At 36.7% G+C, this 19,106-nt stretch overlaps 1 protein-coding gene across 1 annotated transcript in view; it reads right to left on the bottom strand.

The window, feature by feature from the left end:
• C4H12orf40 (chromosome 4 C12orf40 homolog) overlaps positions 1–15,901 on the bottom strand; it is a 59,964-nt gene extending 44,063 nt beyond the window's left edge. Inside the window, exons 1-4 of the mRNA XM_049884851.1 lie at positions 15,832–15,901; positions 14,222–14,357; positions 5,744–5,783; positions 3,423–3,561 (exon numbers count right to left, since the gene is read on the bottom strand). Coding sequence (XP_049740808.1) covers positions 3,423–3,561; positions 5,744–5,783; positions 14,222–14,357; positions 15,832–15,901 — 385 coding nt within the window. The remainder of the gene's footprint in view (positions 1–3,422; positions 3,562–5,743; positions 5,784–14,221; positions 14,358–15,831) is intronic.
• Positions 15,902–19,106: the final 3,205 nt, after the last annotated feature.

The following is a 19,106-nucleotide window of genomic DNA, read 5'->3' as shown; positions in this document are numbered from 1 at the left end:
GAAGTTTTTTTTTTTTTTATTGTGCTTTAAGTGGAAGTTTATAAATCAAATCAATCTCTCATACTAAATTTACATACACCTTGCTATGTACTTGTAGTTGCTCTCCCCCTAATGAGACTGAACACTCCTTCTCTCTACCCTGTATTCCCCATGTCTATTCAGCCAGCTCCTGTCCCCGTCTGCCTGCTCATCTTGCCTCCAAATAGGAGCTGCCCATATAGTCTCATGTGTCTATCTAAGCCAAGAAACTCCTCACCAGTATCATTTTCTGTCTTATAGTCCAGTGCAATGCCTGTCTGAAGAGTTGGGTTTGGGAAGGGTTTCAGTCTTGGGCTAACAGAAGGTCCGGGGACCATGATGTCTGGTGTCCCTCCAGTCTTAGTCAGACCATTAAATCTGGTCTTTTCACGAGAATGTGAGGTCTGCATCCCACAGTTCTTCTGCTCCCTCAGGGATTCTCTGTTGTGTTCCCTGTCAGGGCAGTCATCGGCGGTAGCCGGGCACCATATAAGTTCTTCAGGTCTCAGGCTGATATAGTCTCTGGTTTATGCGGCCCTTTCTGTCTCTTGAGCCCATAATTACCTTGTCTCTTTGGTGTTCCTCATTCTCCTTCGCTCCAGGTAGGTTAAGACCAATTGATGCATCTTAGATGGCTGCTTGCTAGCTTTTAAGACCCCAGACACCACGTACCAAAGTGGGATGCAGAACGTTTCCTTAATACACTGTTAAACCAATTGACCTAGATGTCCCCTGAAACCTTGGTATGCAGACGCCCGTCCCTGCTACTCTGGCCTTTGAAGTATTCCGTTGTATTCAGGAAACTTCTTTGCTTTTGGTTTAGTCCAGTTGTGCTGACCTCTCCTGTATTGTGCGTTCTTTCCCTTCACCTAAAATTGTTTTTGTCTACTATCTACTTTTTTTTTCTTTTTGGCTTTGGGTACTATCTACTTAGTGAATACCGCTCTCCCTCCTCCCCACTCTTGTAACCATCAAAGAATATTTTCTTCGCTGTTTGAACTATTTCTCGGGTTCTTATAATAGTGGTTTCATATATTTGTCCTTTTGCAACTGACTGATTTCACTGAGCATAATGCCTTCTAGATTCCTCCATGTTATGAAATGTTTCACAGATTCATCGTTGTTCTCTATCATTGCATTGTAGTCCACTGTGTGAATATACCATAATTTATTTATCCATTCATCTGTTAATGGGCACCTTGATAAACAGTCCCGCAATGAACATGGGTGTGCATGTATCTGTTCGTGTAAAGGCTCTTATTTCTCTAGGATATATTCTGAGAAGTGGGATTGCTGGATTGTATGGTAGTTCTATTTCTAGCTTTTTAAGGAAGTGCCAAATCGATTTCCAAAGTGGTTGTAACATTTTACATTCCCACCAGCAGTGTATAAGTGTTCCAGTCTCTCCACAACTTCTCCAACATTTATTATTTTGTGTTTTTTGGATTAATGTCACCTTGTTGGACTGAGATGGGATCTCATTGCATTTCTCTAATAGCTAACGATCGAGAGCATTTCCTCATATATCTGTTAGCTGCCTGGAAGTCTTCTTTGGTGAAGTTCCTGTTCATATCCTTTGCCCATTTTTTAATTGGGTTGTCTTTTTGTTGTTGAGGTTTTGCAGTATCATGTAGCTGTTAAAGATTAGACACTGGTTGGAATTGTCGTAGCTAAAAATTTTTTCCCAGTCTGTGGGTAATCTTTTTTACTCTTTTGGTGAAGTCTTTAGATGAGCAGAAGTGTTTGATTTTCAGAAGCTCCCAGTTATCTAGTTTCTCTTCTGGTGTTTGTGCATTGTTAGTAATGTTTTGTATACCGTTTATGCCATGTATTAGGGCTCCAAGCATTGTCTCTATTTTTTCTTCCATGATCTTTACCATTATAGATTTTATATTTAGGTCTTTGATCCATTTTGACTTAGTTTTTGTGCATGGTGTGAGGTATGGGTCTTGTTTCATTTTTTGCAGATGGATATCCAGTTATGCCAGCACCATTTGTTAAAGACTGTCTTTCCCCCCATTTAATAGACTTTGGGCTTTTGTCAAATATCAGCTGCTCGTATGTGGATGGATTTATGTCTGGATTCTCAATTCTGTTCCATTGTTCTATTTATCTGTTGTACCAATACCAGGCTGTTTTGACTACTGTGGCAGTATAATATGTTCTAAAATCAGCTAGTGTGAGGTCTCCCACTTTGTTCTCCTTTTTCAGTAATGCTGTACTTATCTGGAGACTCCTTCCCTGCAATGGAAGTTTCTTGAGGTCACATTTTGAGTCCCATTGATGAAGACAGTCTGAGAGAATAAAACTAATATCTGAGGTGAGAGAGAATCCTGGCAGTATTCAAGTCCCTAATTCAAGTTGCCTCTGAGGCCCAACTGCACTATTGCCTTTCCTATTAGTTAAGTGAGCAATGTATTCCTTTTTTTTAATTTCTGTCATGCATAACCATGAGTCCTGACTAATAAATCTTGCTTTTTATTATGTTTCCAGCACCTAATACAATACTTACGGAAGGTACTCAATAAGCGTATGTTGAATGAATGGGTAAAAAAAAAGAAAGTGAGGGAGTAAGGGGATATATAAAGGTAAATACACCTAATATATTTACAGCAAAAAGTTTTATTTTGAAAGTCTACAAAAAATATTTACTCTAGTGTATAGCTAAATTTTCTGCAAAAATTTTCATCTATGGAGAGAAAGACAAAAATGGCAGTGAAAGGAAAAGAGGAGATGTTAAAAATACTATGATCAATTTCTACCCCTCTTGATGAACTGTCTTATTAATGTCTCATTTTAGGATTTGTTTTAAAAATTAAATATCAAACACAAGTTCCTTTGAGGTAGAAAAGATAAATACTCTGATTAAACATTTTATTTACTTGAAGAATTAAAGTATAGGCCAAAATGGACTTTATTATGAAGTATTAGACTACTATAGTTGATATCCCAGTAATGTCTAAGAAATAATTCCAGTTGTGAGATAGGAAGCTAATCACTGAGACAAAAATTCTTCCAGCTTCTCTTTTAGAACACGTTCTCTAAATAGTGTAAGATAGTAAAGATGTTTATTCCTTGATCTTTAGCTAGGCTTTGGTGACATCTGCCTACATGGAATAATGTAATAACTTGAAACAACTGCCCTCTAATAAGCTTAACAATATCTTGTAAAATTAATTTTATATAGTAACACATACACATACCTAAAAATAAAAATAAATCCATTAAGCAACATAAGGTTTTAAACAAAAATTAGCTAAGCTTCTAACTTACAGGGGCGACCAAATTTTAAAATTATTTTATTTTCTGTATCCTTTAAATTCTAAGATTATAAACTTATTAGAAAGTTAAAAGTTATTATGACTGCATTAGTGTCAAAATAATATGCTATAGGAAAGACTTACCAGACATTTCTTTCTTGCAAGATATCTGATTTACTATATATAGATTAAGAAGGTCTAAACTGGCAGTAGAATTTTTGGCAGGAGATAAAACTCCCAGTAACTTCATTTTTGATTTTAACCTTTTCTTTTCAAAGTATTCCTAAAATAATTTAAAAATTAAAAAAATTATTGCAGCAACCACACAGTTTCAGGCAGAATTAGAAATAATAAAAAATCAAAGCTATTAAATCATTTACTTGATATTTTTATATTTTGTGATATCACCTTTATATGTCTACATATATAAATTATAATCAATCACAATAACATGTATTTTCCCTAAAGACTCTAAATTTTACAGCCTTTTACAATCTTTCTTTAGTTAACATATCTCTAAGCAGAACTTTAAAAATATTCCTAGGTCCCAAAAGATTAGAAATTATGTTTGTAGAAAGTTAAAAAAAAAAAATCTGATAACACTTCTTAGTTCAATGAAGTATATGAGGCCAAATGGGCAACATCTGTCCAAAAGCAAAGATAAGAAGGCAGGAAGGGACAGGAAAACTGAGAAGGGATGAAGGGACACTGGGAACCCAGGGTGTAAAGAGAAAGGGGGAGAATGCTGATACACTGCAAGGATTGTAACCAAAGTCACAAAAAAATTTATGCATAAATTTTCAAATGAGAAACTAATTTGCACTGTAAACTTTCACCTAAAGCACAATTAAAAAAAAAAAAATTACACACTGAACCAGGGTACAGATGGGTTTCAGCCAAGAAGGGAGAGGACTCAAACTATCAAGGGTGCAGCTAGCACAGCCAGCAAGAGATCTTGCTGTGCTTTGAGGAATTTCAGATGCAAATAACTTCCAGAATGATGTCATTCCAGGCAATCTGCTACTGTCATGCTTAGAAGGGGTCACTCCGTGGTCTCTGAGATATAACCTCAGGAAAGGGGGAAGAATAAACACATAAATTAACAAGAAAATAGCAGATTATGAAAAGAGCTATAAATTTAAAACAAGAGGGGCAGGGTGGGATAGAGGCTAACTGGACGGTAGGAAGCTATTTAGAAGCAGTGATCAGAGAAAGCCAATCTGAGGAGAAAATAGATAAACTGAGACCCATATGTTGACAAGTCAGTCATGCAGATATCTTGAGGGAGGATATTCTAGACAAAGGGAACAAGAGCAGCAGAAAGAAGGTCAGTGTGGCTGAAATACAATGGATGGTGTCAAGTAGTAAGAGATAAAGTCAGAGAAGCAAGCAGGGCGCAGATTCTTCAGGTCCTCATAGGCTATGGTTACATTGGATTTTATTCTAAAAGCAATGGAAAGCAATGGAAGCTTTTAAGCAGGGAGATGATAAAGAATTTTCAGGACACGATATAAAAAGATAAACAACCAACTGAAAAATGGGCAAAACACTTGGAAAAGGATGTTACAAAAGATGAAACCTGAATAAACCTCATTAGCAATTAAGGAAACAGGAACTAAAACTATAATAAGGCATCATTTCACTGAATGCCTTTCATAGTAATTACCCCTTGTCTTTATATTTTCACTACCTTTGAACATTATCCTTAATTGATACACTGTTTTTTCTATTTTGGACCTTTTTTATAAGTTGAACCTTACGACTTGTGTTCTGTCAGTCGCTTCTTTTACTCAACATTATATTCCCGAGATTCATCAACATTGATTACATGTAGTTAGTACACTTTCACTGTTGTACTATTACTTGAATATGCTACAATTAGTTTAACCATTTTACAGCTAATGGACATTTGAGTTGTTCCTTTGTTTCCCTTTCTTCCTTTCTCTTCCCTTTCCTTCTTTCTCTATTTTTTTTCTTCTTTTTTTTTTTTTGCTGTTCAACAATGATGATTCAAACAATCTTGATTATCTCAAAGTACACATATGCAAGAATTTCTCTCAGATATACACTGTTCATTTGTAAGGTATGCATATGCTCAACTTTACTATTTAATGCAATAAAAGTAATTAAAAACTATAAAAAATGGAAATAGGAGATAGGTTATGAGGTCATTACAGAACTCTGAGCAATAAATGATAATGATCTGAATTAAGCTTTTAACAGTACAGGCAGTGAGAAGCGATTAGATTTGGGATGTATTTTGAAAGTAAAAAGATGGCAGGAATCCACAATGACTACATCTGCCTGAACAAAATGGTCAGCCAATCAAGCTTTTCACAAAGATGGAGAAGACTAAAGGAAGATGGCCTTTCAGCATCACATAAGTGAATTACTACTCTTGGAAACATACTTCAGTAGATGACTGTTCTCATAAGGTTAACACACATAAAAACATTTTTCCTTACCTTTTGCTTTCTCCTTTCCTGCTTGATTAAAACCCTCGTCCTGAAAAGAAGAGCAAGGTAAAAAATATAATGAGTAAAGAAGTGGTCTCTAAAACAACTGCCACATTAGCTGAATTTAAGACTTGGAATTAAAATCTAAAAGTATGGTGATATTTTCTGAAAAGACCTTTGGAAATGTTCTTACAGTATACGATGCTGTTGCTGTTAGGTGCCGTTGAGTCGGTTCTGACTCACAACAACCCTATGTACAACAGAATGAAACACTGCCTAGTCCTGCTCCATCCTCACAATCATTACTATGCTTGAACCCATTGTTGCAGCCACTGTGTCAATCCATCTCGCTGAGGGTCCTCCTCTCTTTTGCTCACCCTCTACTTTACCCAGCATGATGTCCTTCTCCAAGGACTGGTCCCTCCTGATAACATGTCCAAAGTACATAGGATGAACTCTTGCCATCCTCCCTTCTAAGGAGCATTCTGGCTATACTTCCTCCAAGAAAGATTTGTCTGTTCTTGTGACAATTCATGGTATATTCAATATTCTTTGCCAGCACCATAATTCAAAGGTCACTTCTTCTTCGGTCTTCCTTATTCATTGCCCAGCTTTCCCATGCATATGAGGCGACTAAAAATACCATGGCTTGGGTCAAAAGCACCTTAGTCCTCAAAGTGACATCTTTGGTACATGATGTTGCACAAAATTTTCTTAGGAAATTCAAGATCTAGTAAAAAATACTGTATACTATGTAAAATAGTTAAACACAAAATAAATTTAAGTTTTAAAGTAATGAGACTAATATATTTGAAAAAATATGTATTGCTGAAACATTCTCATATGATAGCAGTATTATTCTTGGTCAATACTTTTATTTTCTTTGCCTTTCTTTGTATTCCAAAATTCCACTGGACTCAATAGTGAATAGGGAGAAGAAGGTGGAAATCTATTTAGGATTTCAGAAAATGTTAAGTTTATTATTAGAACAACTTCAGTTACATTAATATATCAGCTGTATGTACTTGGAATCTCATACCTTTTTTTAAAAAACAACCTAGTCATGGATGTACATCATAACTATGATCCTTGTACCAAATACAGCACTAAATCTCAACGATGGTGCAGTATTTAATAGTTACAAAATAGTTGCTCTATTAATACTAGTAGAATGCTATTAAAAATTCATGAAAACATAAGCAGATTTGTACAAAATACCTTTTAGATATACATGAAACTATTCTTTCAAATTCAAAATTTGTACAAGAATTATAAGTAAAACTGACAAAATACGTCTTAGCTATATGAGATTATATAAAAATATAAAAAATAAATTGCCTATAATAAGAACTATGTACCTTGTACCCATTCTAAATACTTTAGATACTTTACATGTATAAATCCATTTAAGCTCCAAAGCAACTCTATAAGGTAGGTTCTGTTTTACTGATAAGGAAACTAAAGCACAGAGAGAGAGGTTAAGTACCTTGCCCAAGATCACATTCCTAGTAAGTAGTAGAGTCAGCATTCCAACCCAGGAAGTCTGGTTTTAGAGTTTTTAACTACTGCATTACACTTTATACTGCCTCTCAAGTATGTCAACTGAGAATTAACAAAAGCTGTTCATTTTTACTAATGATTTTTGTAAAATACATAAATGACAGTTATTGAATACCCTCAGATTTTGCCACTTGCTGAAACTGTTCTTTAACATATTTCTCAATGTCTTTGTCTTACTAGAAGTCCTCGTGGTGCAGTGGTTAAGAGCTCGGCTGCTAACCAAAAGGTCAGCAGTTCAAATCCACCAGTCACTCCTTGGAAACCCTATGGGGCATTTCAACTCTGTCCTATAGGGTCACTATGAGTCAGAATTGACTTAGCAGCAGTGGGTTTGGTTTTCTGGTTTTTGTCTTAATTAACCATTTTAAGTTCATTAAGCAAAGAAGCTAATCAGTTCTGCCCCATGTAGCATCATAAGTAAACAAATGGCATTCAAATATTATAGAAGAAAAAGGAAAGAAATTACATATCCTTGACTCATCAAAGGCTAAAGCTGGAGAAGAGATTAGTAGATAACTCTCCATCCAATTTAAAAACAGCAAAATAGCTGCTTCTGATGGCTCGCCTAAGCTAATATTACAAATAAAACAGGAATGACTGGAGAACATATCTCCCAAATAATGGGAGAAATTAGCTGGAATTCAATTTCTGATAAACAACAAAAACTTGCACAGAATTTAAAGGGCTTGCAATATATAAAATGCAATCCCCAGAAATCATTTGCTAAAAGCATTCTACATTGACTACTACAATATTAAGTATGTAGTCAACTGCTATAATTGTATTTTACAGGGTTTCTGATCTTAAGCAAATGCTCTCCAATATATTTTACTACATGGGTAACCAGCTGCTATTGAGTTAATTTCATTTCATGGAGATCCCATGTGTGTCAGAGTAGGACTGTGCTCCACAGGGATGCCACTACATGGATAATCATTCTCCGATTACATGGATAATCACAGCTCCAATTATAGCTAAAGGACATGATCAAAATAACTTCAACAACTGCCTCAGAAAAAAGGCCTGGTGATCTCTGTCCAAAAAATTAGCCATTGGAAACCCTATGGAGCACATTCTATTCTGACACAAGAGGTCTCCATGAATCAGAATGTTCTGGGGTTGCCATGAGCTGCTTCCAAATCAGCAGCAATTGGTTTACTCAATGACAGTGGCAGTTTGGCTCGATTCCTGGCCAATGCAACTCATGTGCTGCTACTACATTTCAGTGAAGGCTTGTGTGTTGCTACGAGGCTGAACAGGCTTCAGTGGAGCATCCACATTGAGACAAACTAGGAGAAAGGTATGGCAATCTACTTCTGAAAATCAGCCAGTGACAAACCTATGAATCGCAATGGTCCAATCTGCAAACCAAGCAGATAGTGCAGGGCACACCAGTGTTTCATTCTGTTATACAGACTGTGCCATGCATGAGTCAGAGGCCAACTCAATGGCACCTAAAAACTACCAAATAAAAAAGGGCATTTGGTCTCACATAAAAGAACTTTCATAGCCTGGCCCCAACTTAGCTTTCAGCTTTGTTTTCTATTCTCACACTTCATGTACTTCAACACACCAGCCAAACTAAAGTACTGCTTACATTATAGGTACGTACTTCTCCCACCATATCTTCATATTCAACATTTTTAATACCTTCAAGACCCCATTTGAATGTCAGTTTCTTCATAAAATTTATATGTATTCTATAAAAAATAAGTTTAGTTGCTTCTCTAATTTTTGTCTTGAAATTTAAATTACCAGAAAATTTGGGGTAGGGAAGGTAGGATGAGGCCCACCTTTTTTTTCTAACAGTAATTATTATGTTAGTCTAGAAAATGGATTTTTATTTATTTTAATTTTATTTTTTAAATATACTAGAATTCACTACAGGACTGCATCACTTTAAAAATAGTATTGGATAAAAGCACTCCTAACATACTATTCAAATATTAAATTGAAGATTCAAAATACTTTTTTAGTAAGAAATTCTCAACTTAATACTACAAAATACACTGAAAACAAGCTTGATTTTGATGTAGGCAACATTCTACTACTAACGCTTACTAGTCACGTATAACAATTTATTCACAAAACACTAGAAATACAAAGTATTGCTATCATACCTAGTGCATCATACATAAACCAAACTCATTGCCATTAAGTCGATTTCTGCTGATAGTGATAGGACTGAGTAGAACTGTCCCATAGGGTTTCCAAGGCTGTAACTTTTTTTCTTAATTGCACTTTAGATGAAGGTTTACAGAGCAAAGTAGTTTCTCATTAAACAATTAATACACATATTGTTTTATACCAAATGGATTTTTAAAGAAAGAGATTGAGATTATTTTTTGAAAGATACCTTCAACTATCTCCTTCAATAAAAGTTTTAATGAAAAGTATTAGTTGCCGTTATACCTACATACAACAAAGGAAATCAATAGGTCATAATCTTTTCATAGAACACTCTCCAACTTTTCCGTTGTTGTTGTTGTTAGGTGCCATCGAGTCAGTTCTGACTCATAGAGACCCTATGCACAACAAAACGAAACACTGCCCGGTCCTGCACCATCCTTACAATCGTTGTTATGCTTGAGCTCACTGTTGCAGCCACTGTGTCAATCAACATCATCGAGGGTGTTCCTCTTTTCCGCTGACCCTGTACTCTGCCAAGCATGATGTCCTTCTCCAGGGATTGATCCCTCCTGACAATATGTCCAAAGTATGTAAGACGCAGTCTCGACATCCTTGCTTCTAAGGAGCATTCTGGTTGTACTTCTTCTAAGATGGATTTGTTCGTTCTTTTGGCAGTCCATGGTATATTCAATACTCCTCGCCAACACCACAATTCAAAGGCATCAACTCTTCTTCGGTCTTCCTTATTCATTGTCCAGCTTTCACATGCACATGATGCGATTGAAAATACCATGGCTTGGGTCAGGCGTGCCTTAGTCTTCACGGTGACATCTTTGGTCTTCAACACTTTAAAGAGGTCCTTTGCAGCAGATTTGCCCACTGCAATGCGTCTTTTGATTTCTTGACTGCTGCTTCCATGGCTGCTGATTGTGGATCCAAGTAAAATGAAATCCTTGACAACTTCAATCTTTTCTCCGTTTATCATGATGTTGCTCATTGGTCCAGTTGTGAGAATTTCTGTTTTCCTTATGTTGAGGTGTAATCCATACTGAAGGCTGTGGTCTTTGATCTTCATTAGTAAGTGCTTCAAGTCCTCTTCACTTCCAGAAAGCAATGTTGTGTCATCTGCACAACGCAGGTTGTTAATGAGTCTTCCTCCAATCCTGATGCTCCATTCTTCTTCATATAGTCCAGCTTCTCGGATTATTTGTTCAGCATATGGATTAAATAGGTATGGTGAAAGAATACAACCCTGACGTACACCTTTCCTAACTTTAAACCAATCAGTATCCCCTTGTTCTGTCCGAACAACTGCCTCTTGATCTCTGTAAAGGTTCCTCATGAGCACAATTAAGTGTTGTGGAATTCCCATTCTTTGCAATGTTATCCATAATTTGTTATGATCCACACAGTCAAATGCCTTTGCATAATCAATAAAACACAAGTAAACATCCTTATGGTATTCTCTGCTTTCAGCCAGGATCCATCTGACATCAGCAATGATATCCCTGGTTCCATGTCCTCTTCTGAAACCGGCCTGAATTTCTGGCAGTTCCTTGTCGATGTACCGCTGCAGCCATTTTTGAATGATCTTCAGCAGAATTTTGCTTGAGTGTGATATTAATGATATTGTTCTATAATTTCCAGATTTGGTTGGATCACCTTTCTTGGGAATAGTCATAAATATGGATCTCTTCCAGTCAGTTGGCCAAGAAGCTGTCTTCTGTATTTCTTGGCATAGACAAGTGAGCACCTCCAGCGTTGCATCTGTTTGTTGAAACATCTTAATTGATATTCCATCAATTCCTGGAGCCTTGTTTTTTGCCAATGCCTTCAGAGCAGCTTGGACTTCTTCCTTCAATACCATCGGTTCCTGATCATATGCCACCTCTTGAAATGGTTGAATATCGACTAATTCTTTCTGGTATAATGACTCTGTATATTCCTTCCATCTTCTTTTGATGCTTCCTGCGTCATTTAATATTTTCCCTATGGAATCCTTCACTATTGCAACTTGAGGCTTGAATTTTTTCTTCAGTTCTTTCAGCTTGAGAAACACTGAGCGTGTTCTTCCCTTTTGGTTTTCCATCTCCAGCTCTTTACACATGTCATTACAATACTTTGTCTTCTCGAGAGGCCCTTTGAAATCTTCTGTTCAGTTCTTTTACTTCATCAATTCTTCCTTTTGCTTTAGCTGCTCGACATTCGAGAGCAAGTTTCAGAGTCTCCTCCGACATCAACCTTGGTCTTTTCTTTCTTTCCTGTCTTTTCAGTGGCCTCTTGCTTTCTTCATGGATGATGTCCTTGATGTCATTCCACAACTCATCTGGTTTTCAGTCACTAGTGTTCAATGCGTCAAATCTATTCTTGAGATGGTCTCTAAATTCAGGTGGGATATACTCAAGGTCATATTTTGGCTCTCGTGGACTTGCTCTGATTTTCTTCAGTTTCAGCTTGAACTTGCATATGAGCAATTGATGGTCTGTTCCACAGTCGGCCCCTGGCCTTGTTCTGACTGATGATATTGAGCTTTTCCATTGTCTCTTTCCACAGATGTAGTCCATTTGATTTCTGTGTGTTCCATCTGGCGAGGTCCATGTGTACAGTCACCGTTTATGTTGGTAAAAGAAGGTATTTGCAATGAAGAAGTCGTTGGTCTTGCAAAATTCTATCATTCGATCTCCAGCATTGTTTCTATCACCAAGGTCATATTTTCCAACTTCTGATCCTTCTTCTTTGTTTCCAACTTTTGCATTCCAATCACCAGTAATTATCAACGCATCTTGATTGCATGTTCGATCAATTTCAGACTGCAGCAGCTGATAAAAATCTTCTATTTCTTCATCTTTGGCCCTAATGGTTAGTGCATAAATTTGAATAATAGTCGTATTAACTGGTCTTCCTTGTAGGCATATGGATATTCTCCTGTCACTGACAGCACTGTACTTCAGGATAGATTTTGAAACATTCTTTTTGATGATGAATGCAACACCATTCCTCTTCGAGTTGTCATTCCCAGCATAGTAGACTATATGATTGTCCGATTCAAAATGGCCAATACCAGTCCATTTCAGTTCACTAATACCTAGGATATTGATGTTTATGCATTCCATTTTTGACAATTTCCAATTTTCCTAGATTCATACTTCGTACATTCCAGCTTCCGATTATTAATGGATGTTTGCAGCTGTTTCTTCTCATTTTGAGTCATGCCACATCAGTAAATGAAGGTCCTGAAAGCTTTACTCCATCCACATCATTAAGGTCGACTCTACTTTGAGGAGGCAGCTCTTCCCTAGTCATCTTTTGAGTGCTTCCAACCTAAGGGGCTCATCTTCCAGCACTGTATCAGAATGTTCTGCTGGTATTCATAAGGTTTTCACTGGCTAACACTTTTCAGAAGTAGACTGCCGGGTCCTTCTTCCTAGTCTGTCCTAGTCTGGAAGCTCAGCTGAAACCTCTCCTCCATGGGTGACCCTGCTGGTATCTGAATACCAGTGGCATAGCTTCCAGCATCACAGCAACACACAAGCCCCCACAGTACGACAAACTAACAGCTCTGAGTAGTAAAAATATACATGTATACACGTATGTTACATTATTCTTTGTTAAGAAAGAAGGAGGAAGGGATGTAATGGAAGGGAAGGGAGAGAGGGGAGGGAAGAAAGGTGAGGAGAGAGCAAGAAGAAAAAAAATGAAAGAAAGAGAAGGAAAAAACAAGCAAGAAAGAAATCGTACAGACTATAGAAGTGCATCAGAACATTTTTGCCTTTTCTAGTGAGGAAATATTTTCTTTTAATGCTAAAGAAATACTTTCTGTTAAAAAAAAATGACATAAATCAGACACAGAAAGACAGATATGACTCCACTTACATGAAATATCAAGAATAGGCAAATGCATACGGATATAAAACAGATTAGAGGTTACCATCCACTGGGGAAGGGGAGAATATGGGGAGTTAATGCTTAATGGGTACAGAGCAGGACTTTAAACCAGTTAGTTCTGGTTTGAACCTCTGATGATAATTTGCATTTCTAACAAGTTCCCTGCTGGTCTGAAGTCCTGGTACATAGTTTCTGTTTGGGGTGATGAAAAAGTTTTGGGAAAAAACAGTGGTAATAGATATACTATACTGTGAATAAAATTAATGTCACTGAATTGTACACCTAAAAATGGTTACAGAGGCAAACTTTATGACACATATCTACCACATACACACACACACATTCAACTAGCTCCATTATGCCAAAGAGCGGCTACAACACTGGGCGTGGCAGTTTTAATGTGTTAGATATTTCATCTATTACTCTGATGGAAAAAATTAGAACATCCCCTGGCAGGAAGCTGTTTTAAGAGAAGTTACATAATAAAAAGAGGGGTAATTAAGAGGGAGGAGCACAAGACTTATACAAACAATGAGAAAAGGAAAAGAGAAAAAAGTTTACTTGAAAACGCTCACAAGAAAATAGCAACTGAAAGAATAAAAATTATGATCAAAATTTGGCATCAAAGTATTGAACTTGAAACCATCACTACTACAGACATGAGAAAAATGAAGAGATCCCAGGGCTCAGGCAAAAGAGGGCAATACTACCACAGGAGCTAAACTATAGGAAGTTATCCTAATGAGAAGTAAAACAAAGTACAATAAAAAAGCAGCAGGAAAAAAAAAAAAAAGACAATAAGGTCAACAATGAAATGTTAAAAATATCACTAGCATGTATATTTTACATGTAGAATGCAGGGGATATTGAAATTATATTAGTAATTAAATATTACTGGAGTAATATAAATACCTTACATTGTCAATTACTCTTAAATTATCGTCATTATTACTACTTTTGTAACTTTTTTTCACTTCATAGTTTGCTGATTGGTTTAGTTTCTTAAAGGCATGGTACCAAGATAAAGAAATTGTTTCCAGAATAATATCTTAAGTGTAATTAAAAGTGGAAAATATAAGGAAAAAATTAACAGAGTAACAATTAATAAGTGAAAAACAGTATATTCTAGATTGAGGTACATTTAAATTTATATTAACCCAAACCATCATAATCCAACATTGTTAGCTAGCAAACTTATTAAGATTCAGGGGAGTAACTAGCCTAGAAAAAGTACTTACATTGGCTTTCCACAAAACAAAAGCAGGTCGACCTGATGTGTTAGGAATAGTAATGATATAGGCTAGAACTTTAAGGCTTTCAGATAAATTCCTTTTTTATAACACAAAAGAAAAGTTTTTAGAGATACATGATGAATTACAAGTATAAGGTATTAAAAGTAAAAATCTGTCAAATCAATAAAGCAGAATTCCATCTAATATTCAGAATTAAGAGCCAAATTAAAAGCAGTTCTGCTCAGAGCCTGAATTCTTACAGTATTTTCACACAGAAAGCATTGTTCCCCAGCTACAGGTTGTAACCATAAGCATGAACAGCCATCACCTGATTCATACAGCAGAAATTTTACAATGTGAATGACACCCTGACACAGATGCATATTTCAGGCTATTTGCATTATAATTAATCCAGGAATTAAAAAATATACAGTCATAGTACTGTTACTACTTTTCCTAAAAATCTGAAATACTCTTGAAACACTGAACATATTTCCATCATATTTATTAAACTAGCGCTTGGATTAATTAGCAACTCGTTTCATAGCTAAAAACTTAAGTTTTCCACACAAAAGTTCCTGGTAGTCTTAGAGGTAGCTTGATTTAGATTGTAACTTTAACGAGCAGCATTATAAATACAAAAAGAAAAAAAAAACCACTAAATTCCTAAGTGTTTCTGTATATAAATGTTTAATATTTTAATTATTCACAAACAGAAAAAGAGTAGGCAATTAACTGAGACAATCACAAAGCTCTGAGTTAGGTTTCAATGGATAAATATTAGGCTTTTCCTACTGAAACAGATGCGTCAGTTTTACCCACCAGGATGTTGTGTATTTCAGGATGATGGTAATAATGACGCTAATAATCATCATCCTGAAATGTTTCAAGAGTTTTTTCTAAATTTTAGCAACAGTGCTATAGGGTCATTATGAGTCAGAATCAACCGGACAACAATGGGTTTATTTTTTTGGTTACTATGAATATATTAGTTTTAGCAGCTAACATTTATTGACCACTGACTACATGCCAGGCACAGCTCAAAGGATATAACTCTTCATTACCAAAACTTAAGTTGGAAGCATTTCCACCAACTGGGCCAATCTTAGCATTAGGTTGACTTTACCTAAAATATAAATCACTGACCACCACTAACTAAGGGGAAAAAAAAAAAAAACTAACATTTATTAAATGCTTTCTATGCGTCCAGAAATACTGGTATTTTTTTTTTCATTTATTGTCCAAACAATACATTTTGAGAGCAAAAGGGAAAATAATTTTTTAAAATACCTATCCATATCCGTTCTAAAAGATATGTGGCTACCAAACACATGAAAAGATGCTCAATGTCATTAACCATTACGCCCCAAACCAAACCCACCGTCATCTAGTCATAACAACCTCAAATGATTTGCAAGGCTTTAGAGAAGCAGACTGTCACATCTCTCTCCTATACAGCGACTTGTGGATTCGAACTACCAACCTTCTGGTTAGCAGCCGAGCACTTTAAACACTACTGCACCACCAGGGCTCACATTAAAGACAGATGCAAATCAAAACCATAGGAATTGCCATTTTACTCCCACTAAGGCTTAAAAAAAAACTGGAAAATGACAAATGTTGACGAGGATGTGGCGAAACTAGAACGCTTACCCACTGCTGGTGGGAATGCAAAATGGTACAGCTGTTGTGGAAAACACTGTGGTGATTCCTCAAAAAATAGAACTACCATAAAAAAAAAAATGGCCCAGCAATTCTACTGCTAGGAATATACCCAAGGTACTCAAAAACAGCAACTCAGACAGACATATGTACACCAATGTTCACTGCACAATCATTCAAAATAATCAAAATGTGGTACATACATACAATAAAACACTGCTCAGCCAGAAAGAGAAATGAAGTCCTGATACCTGATACAACATGGATGGTGCTTCAAGACATTATGCTGAGTGAAATAAGCCAATCACAAAAGGACAAATATCTTACGACCTCACTTACATAAAGACAAGAACAGGCAAAATATAGAAACCAAAGGTTATTAGTGGTTATCAGTGGTGGGAGGGAGAGGGAAAGTGGGGGGTTGCATCAATTAAGGGTAAGTGTTTCATAGCTGATGAATGTAATCAGTTATCAGTAAGTTGTACACCTGTAGAAAGTTGAACTGGCAAATGCTGTGTGATAGACATATTTACAACAACAAAGAGTAGCTGCTGAGGCTGCTTATGTACAACCAAACACCTCAAGGGATTTGGTTTCTGTTTTGGAGGTTTAGGGTCAGTGTTACATGGGACATCCCAGTTAACGGGCCTAACATTGTGCTTAGTGTTTCTGTTCTACCTCCTAGTTTGCTGACTAGTGTCTGGGGTCTCAAAAGCTTGCAAGCAGCCATCCAAGGCACAACTGGCCTCTATTCAGCTGGAGCAACAAAGGAAAAAGCCAATAATAGGAGGAAATGGAATGTGTGGCTATAACTGGATGGTGCCTGGCTACCAGTACTGAACGTTTTGATCAAAGACTCTATAGCAGAATCCTGATCAAAGGGGGAAAATACGGAAAAGAATTTCAAATTCTCATGGAATCCAGATTTTCTGGAATCAATGAAACTGGATGAACTCCTAAAACTACTGCCCTCAAATAATCTTTAAAACCTGTCTTAGTTATCTAGTGCTGCTGTAACAGAAACACCACAAGTGGACGGCTCTAAGAAACAGTAGTTTATTCTCCATCGATCTTCCCCTGGACTAGGAGCTTCTCTGCCCAGGAACCCCAGGTCCAAAGGTGCACTCTGCTCCCGGCGCTGCTTTCTTGGTGGTATAGGGTCCCCAACTCTGCTGCACAAGCCCTAGCACCCTTTATCAGCAATTGCCTTTCATGCTGTTATTTAAAAGGGAGGTGTTAGCCACTTTCCATTTGGAAAGGATCCGGAAAAGAGAAGTGGGCTATCATTGGATGTCTTTCAGATTTAACTACGTGTTAGAGAAAACTCTCTCCACTGCATATGTAGCTCACACACTCACTAGATCATGACAGAGGTAATAAAACAGATGTTCCCTGAATTTACCCGGGCTCATTTTAATGAAATTATTAATAGTAGTTTATACTTAGTTAAAAAATATAAACTCTAAGGCACATGCTAAGGCAGGCATGCCACGAGGACCACAGGTTTAAACCATGACTGTCTCAGGCAGACTGAGATTTTCACTGTACATTTAAGTTTTATCCCTACTTAAGAGATGAAAAAAGACATGAATGAAGACTGAGGCCAATTTAGAGTAAAGCTAATGAAGCTTAAGCTTCATGGCCCATTACCTGAATGTGCCCCTTCCAAGGCCTTGGATCTAATTTTGCTGTCACAATTTAGCATTCTTTTTCTATAAAGAGGGCCTCCCCAAACCTGGATCTAACCCTGTATACAGAAATTTAATAACTAGGCAAATATTGCACAGCTTGTGATATCCTACAAAGTGAGTTAGAACTGGTGTTGGCTGAATGTGGATAATATACAGTCTTAGCAGAAACTGGAAAAATAGTATTTAAAATTTTTTCAGCAGAGTCCTAACTGGTATCACTATCTTGGAGTCTCTTACCACTATATTCCAACCTACATACCACTAACACCACAAACTAATAGTCATAAAACACCACTTTCCTTGTGATACTTTCAAATTTGAACGGCTCCTCAACAACTAACTGATCAAATTTCAACTTCTCTGGCTTTCAAGGCACTTGTTCTAGCCAACCTCACCATCAGGCAAACACATAAACACATTTAAAATATTTAAATATATAATCTTATGGCCAACTATTTATGTAATATAATGTTTATTATCTTCGTTCTTTTTCATCTGTAGCGTACATTATCCTTGTTTCTAGTTAGCCAATCTCAGCTAAAACTATTGTCTTCTATTGTTTACAGTACTTTTTTTTTTTTTTATCATATATTTTGGTCCTTGATCTTAAACATTTTCAAACTTAATGGTACGACGTATTTTCTTCCCCAGTAAACTATAAACCTCTCAGAAATAGGCTAACCCTCAGTGACTTTTATACCTCTACCTAGCACAGTGTTTGGTACATGTTGTGATTATTAGTTGCTGTCAGGTCGGCTCCAGCTTGTGGTCACCTTATGTATAATAGAATGAAATTCTGGCTGGTCCTGCACCATCTTCATGATCTTTGTTAAGTCTGAGCTCGTTGTTGTGGCTATTGTGTCAATTTATCTTATCAAGGGTTTTCGTTATTTTTGCTGACTGTCTATCAAACATGATATCCTTTTATAGTAATTGCTTTTTTCTGATGACTTGTCCAAAGTAAACAAGATGAGCTGGAGCCACTCCTACTTCGAAGGACCATTCTGGTTGTATTTCTCTTAAGACCGATTTGTTCAATTCTCTGGCAGTCCACAGTGTGCTCAACGCCACAGTTCGATGTATCTATTCTTCTGTCTTCCTTTTTCATTATCCAGCTTTCACATGCATATGAGATGATTGAAAAGACCATGGCTGGGGTCAACGCACCTTAGTCATCAAAGTGGCAACTTTGCTTTTTTAGAACTTTGATGA

Source organism: Elephas maximus, chromosome 4 (genome assembly GCF_024166365.1).
Source record: "Elephas maximus indicus isolate mEleMax1 chromosome 4, mEleMax1 primary haplotype, whole genome shotgun sequence".
NCBI classification, from domain to species: domain Eukaryota; kingdom Metazoa; phylum Chordata; class Mammalia; order Proboscidea; family Elephantidae; genus Elephas; species Elephas maximus.
Note: the sequence above shows the minus strand (reverse complement) of the source record. Positions and strands in the feature narration are given on the sequence as shown.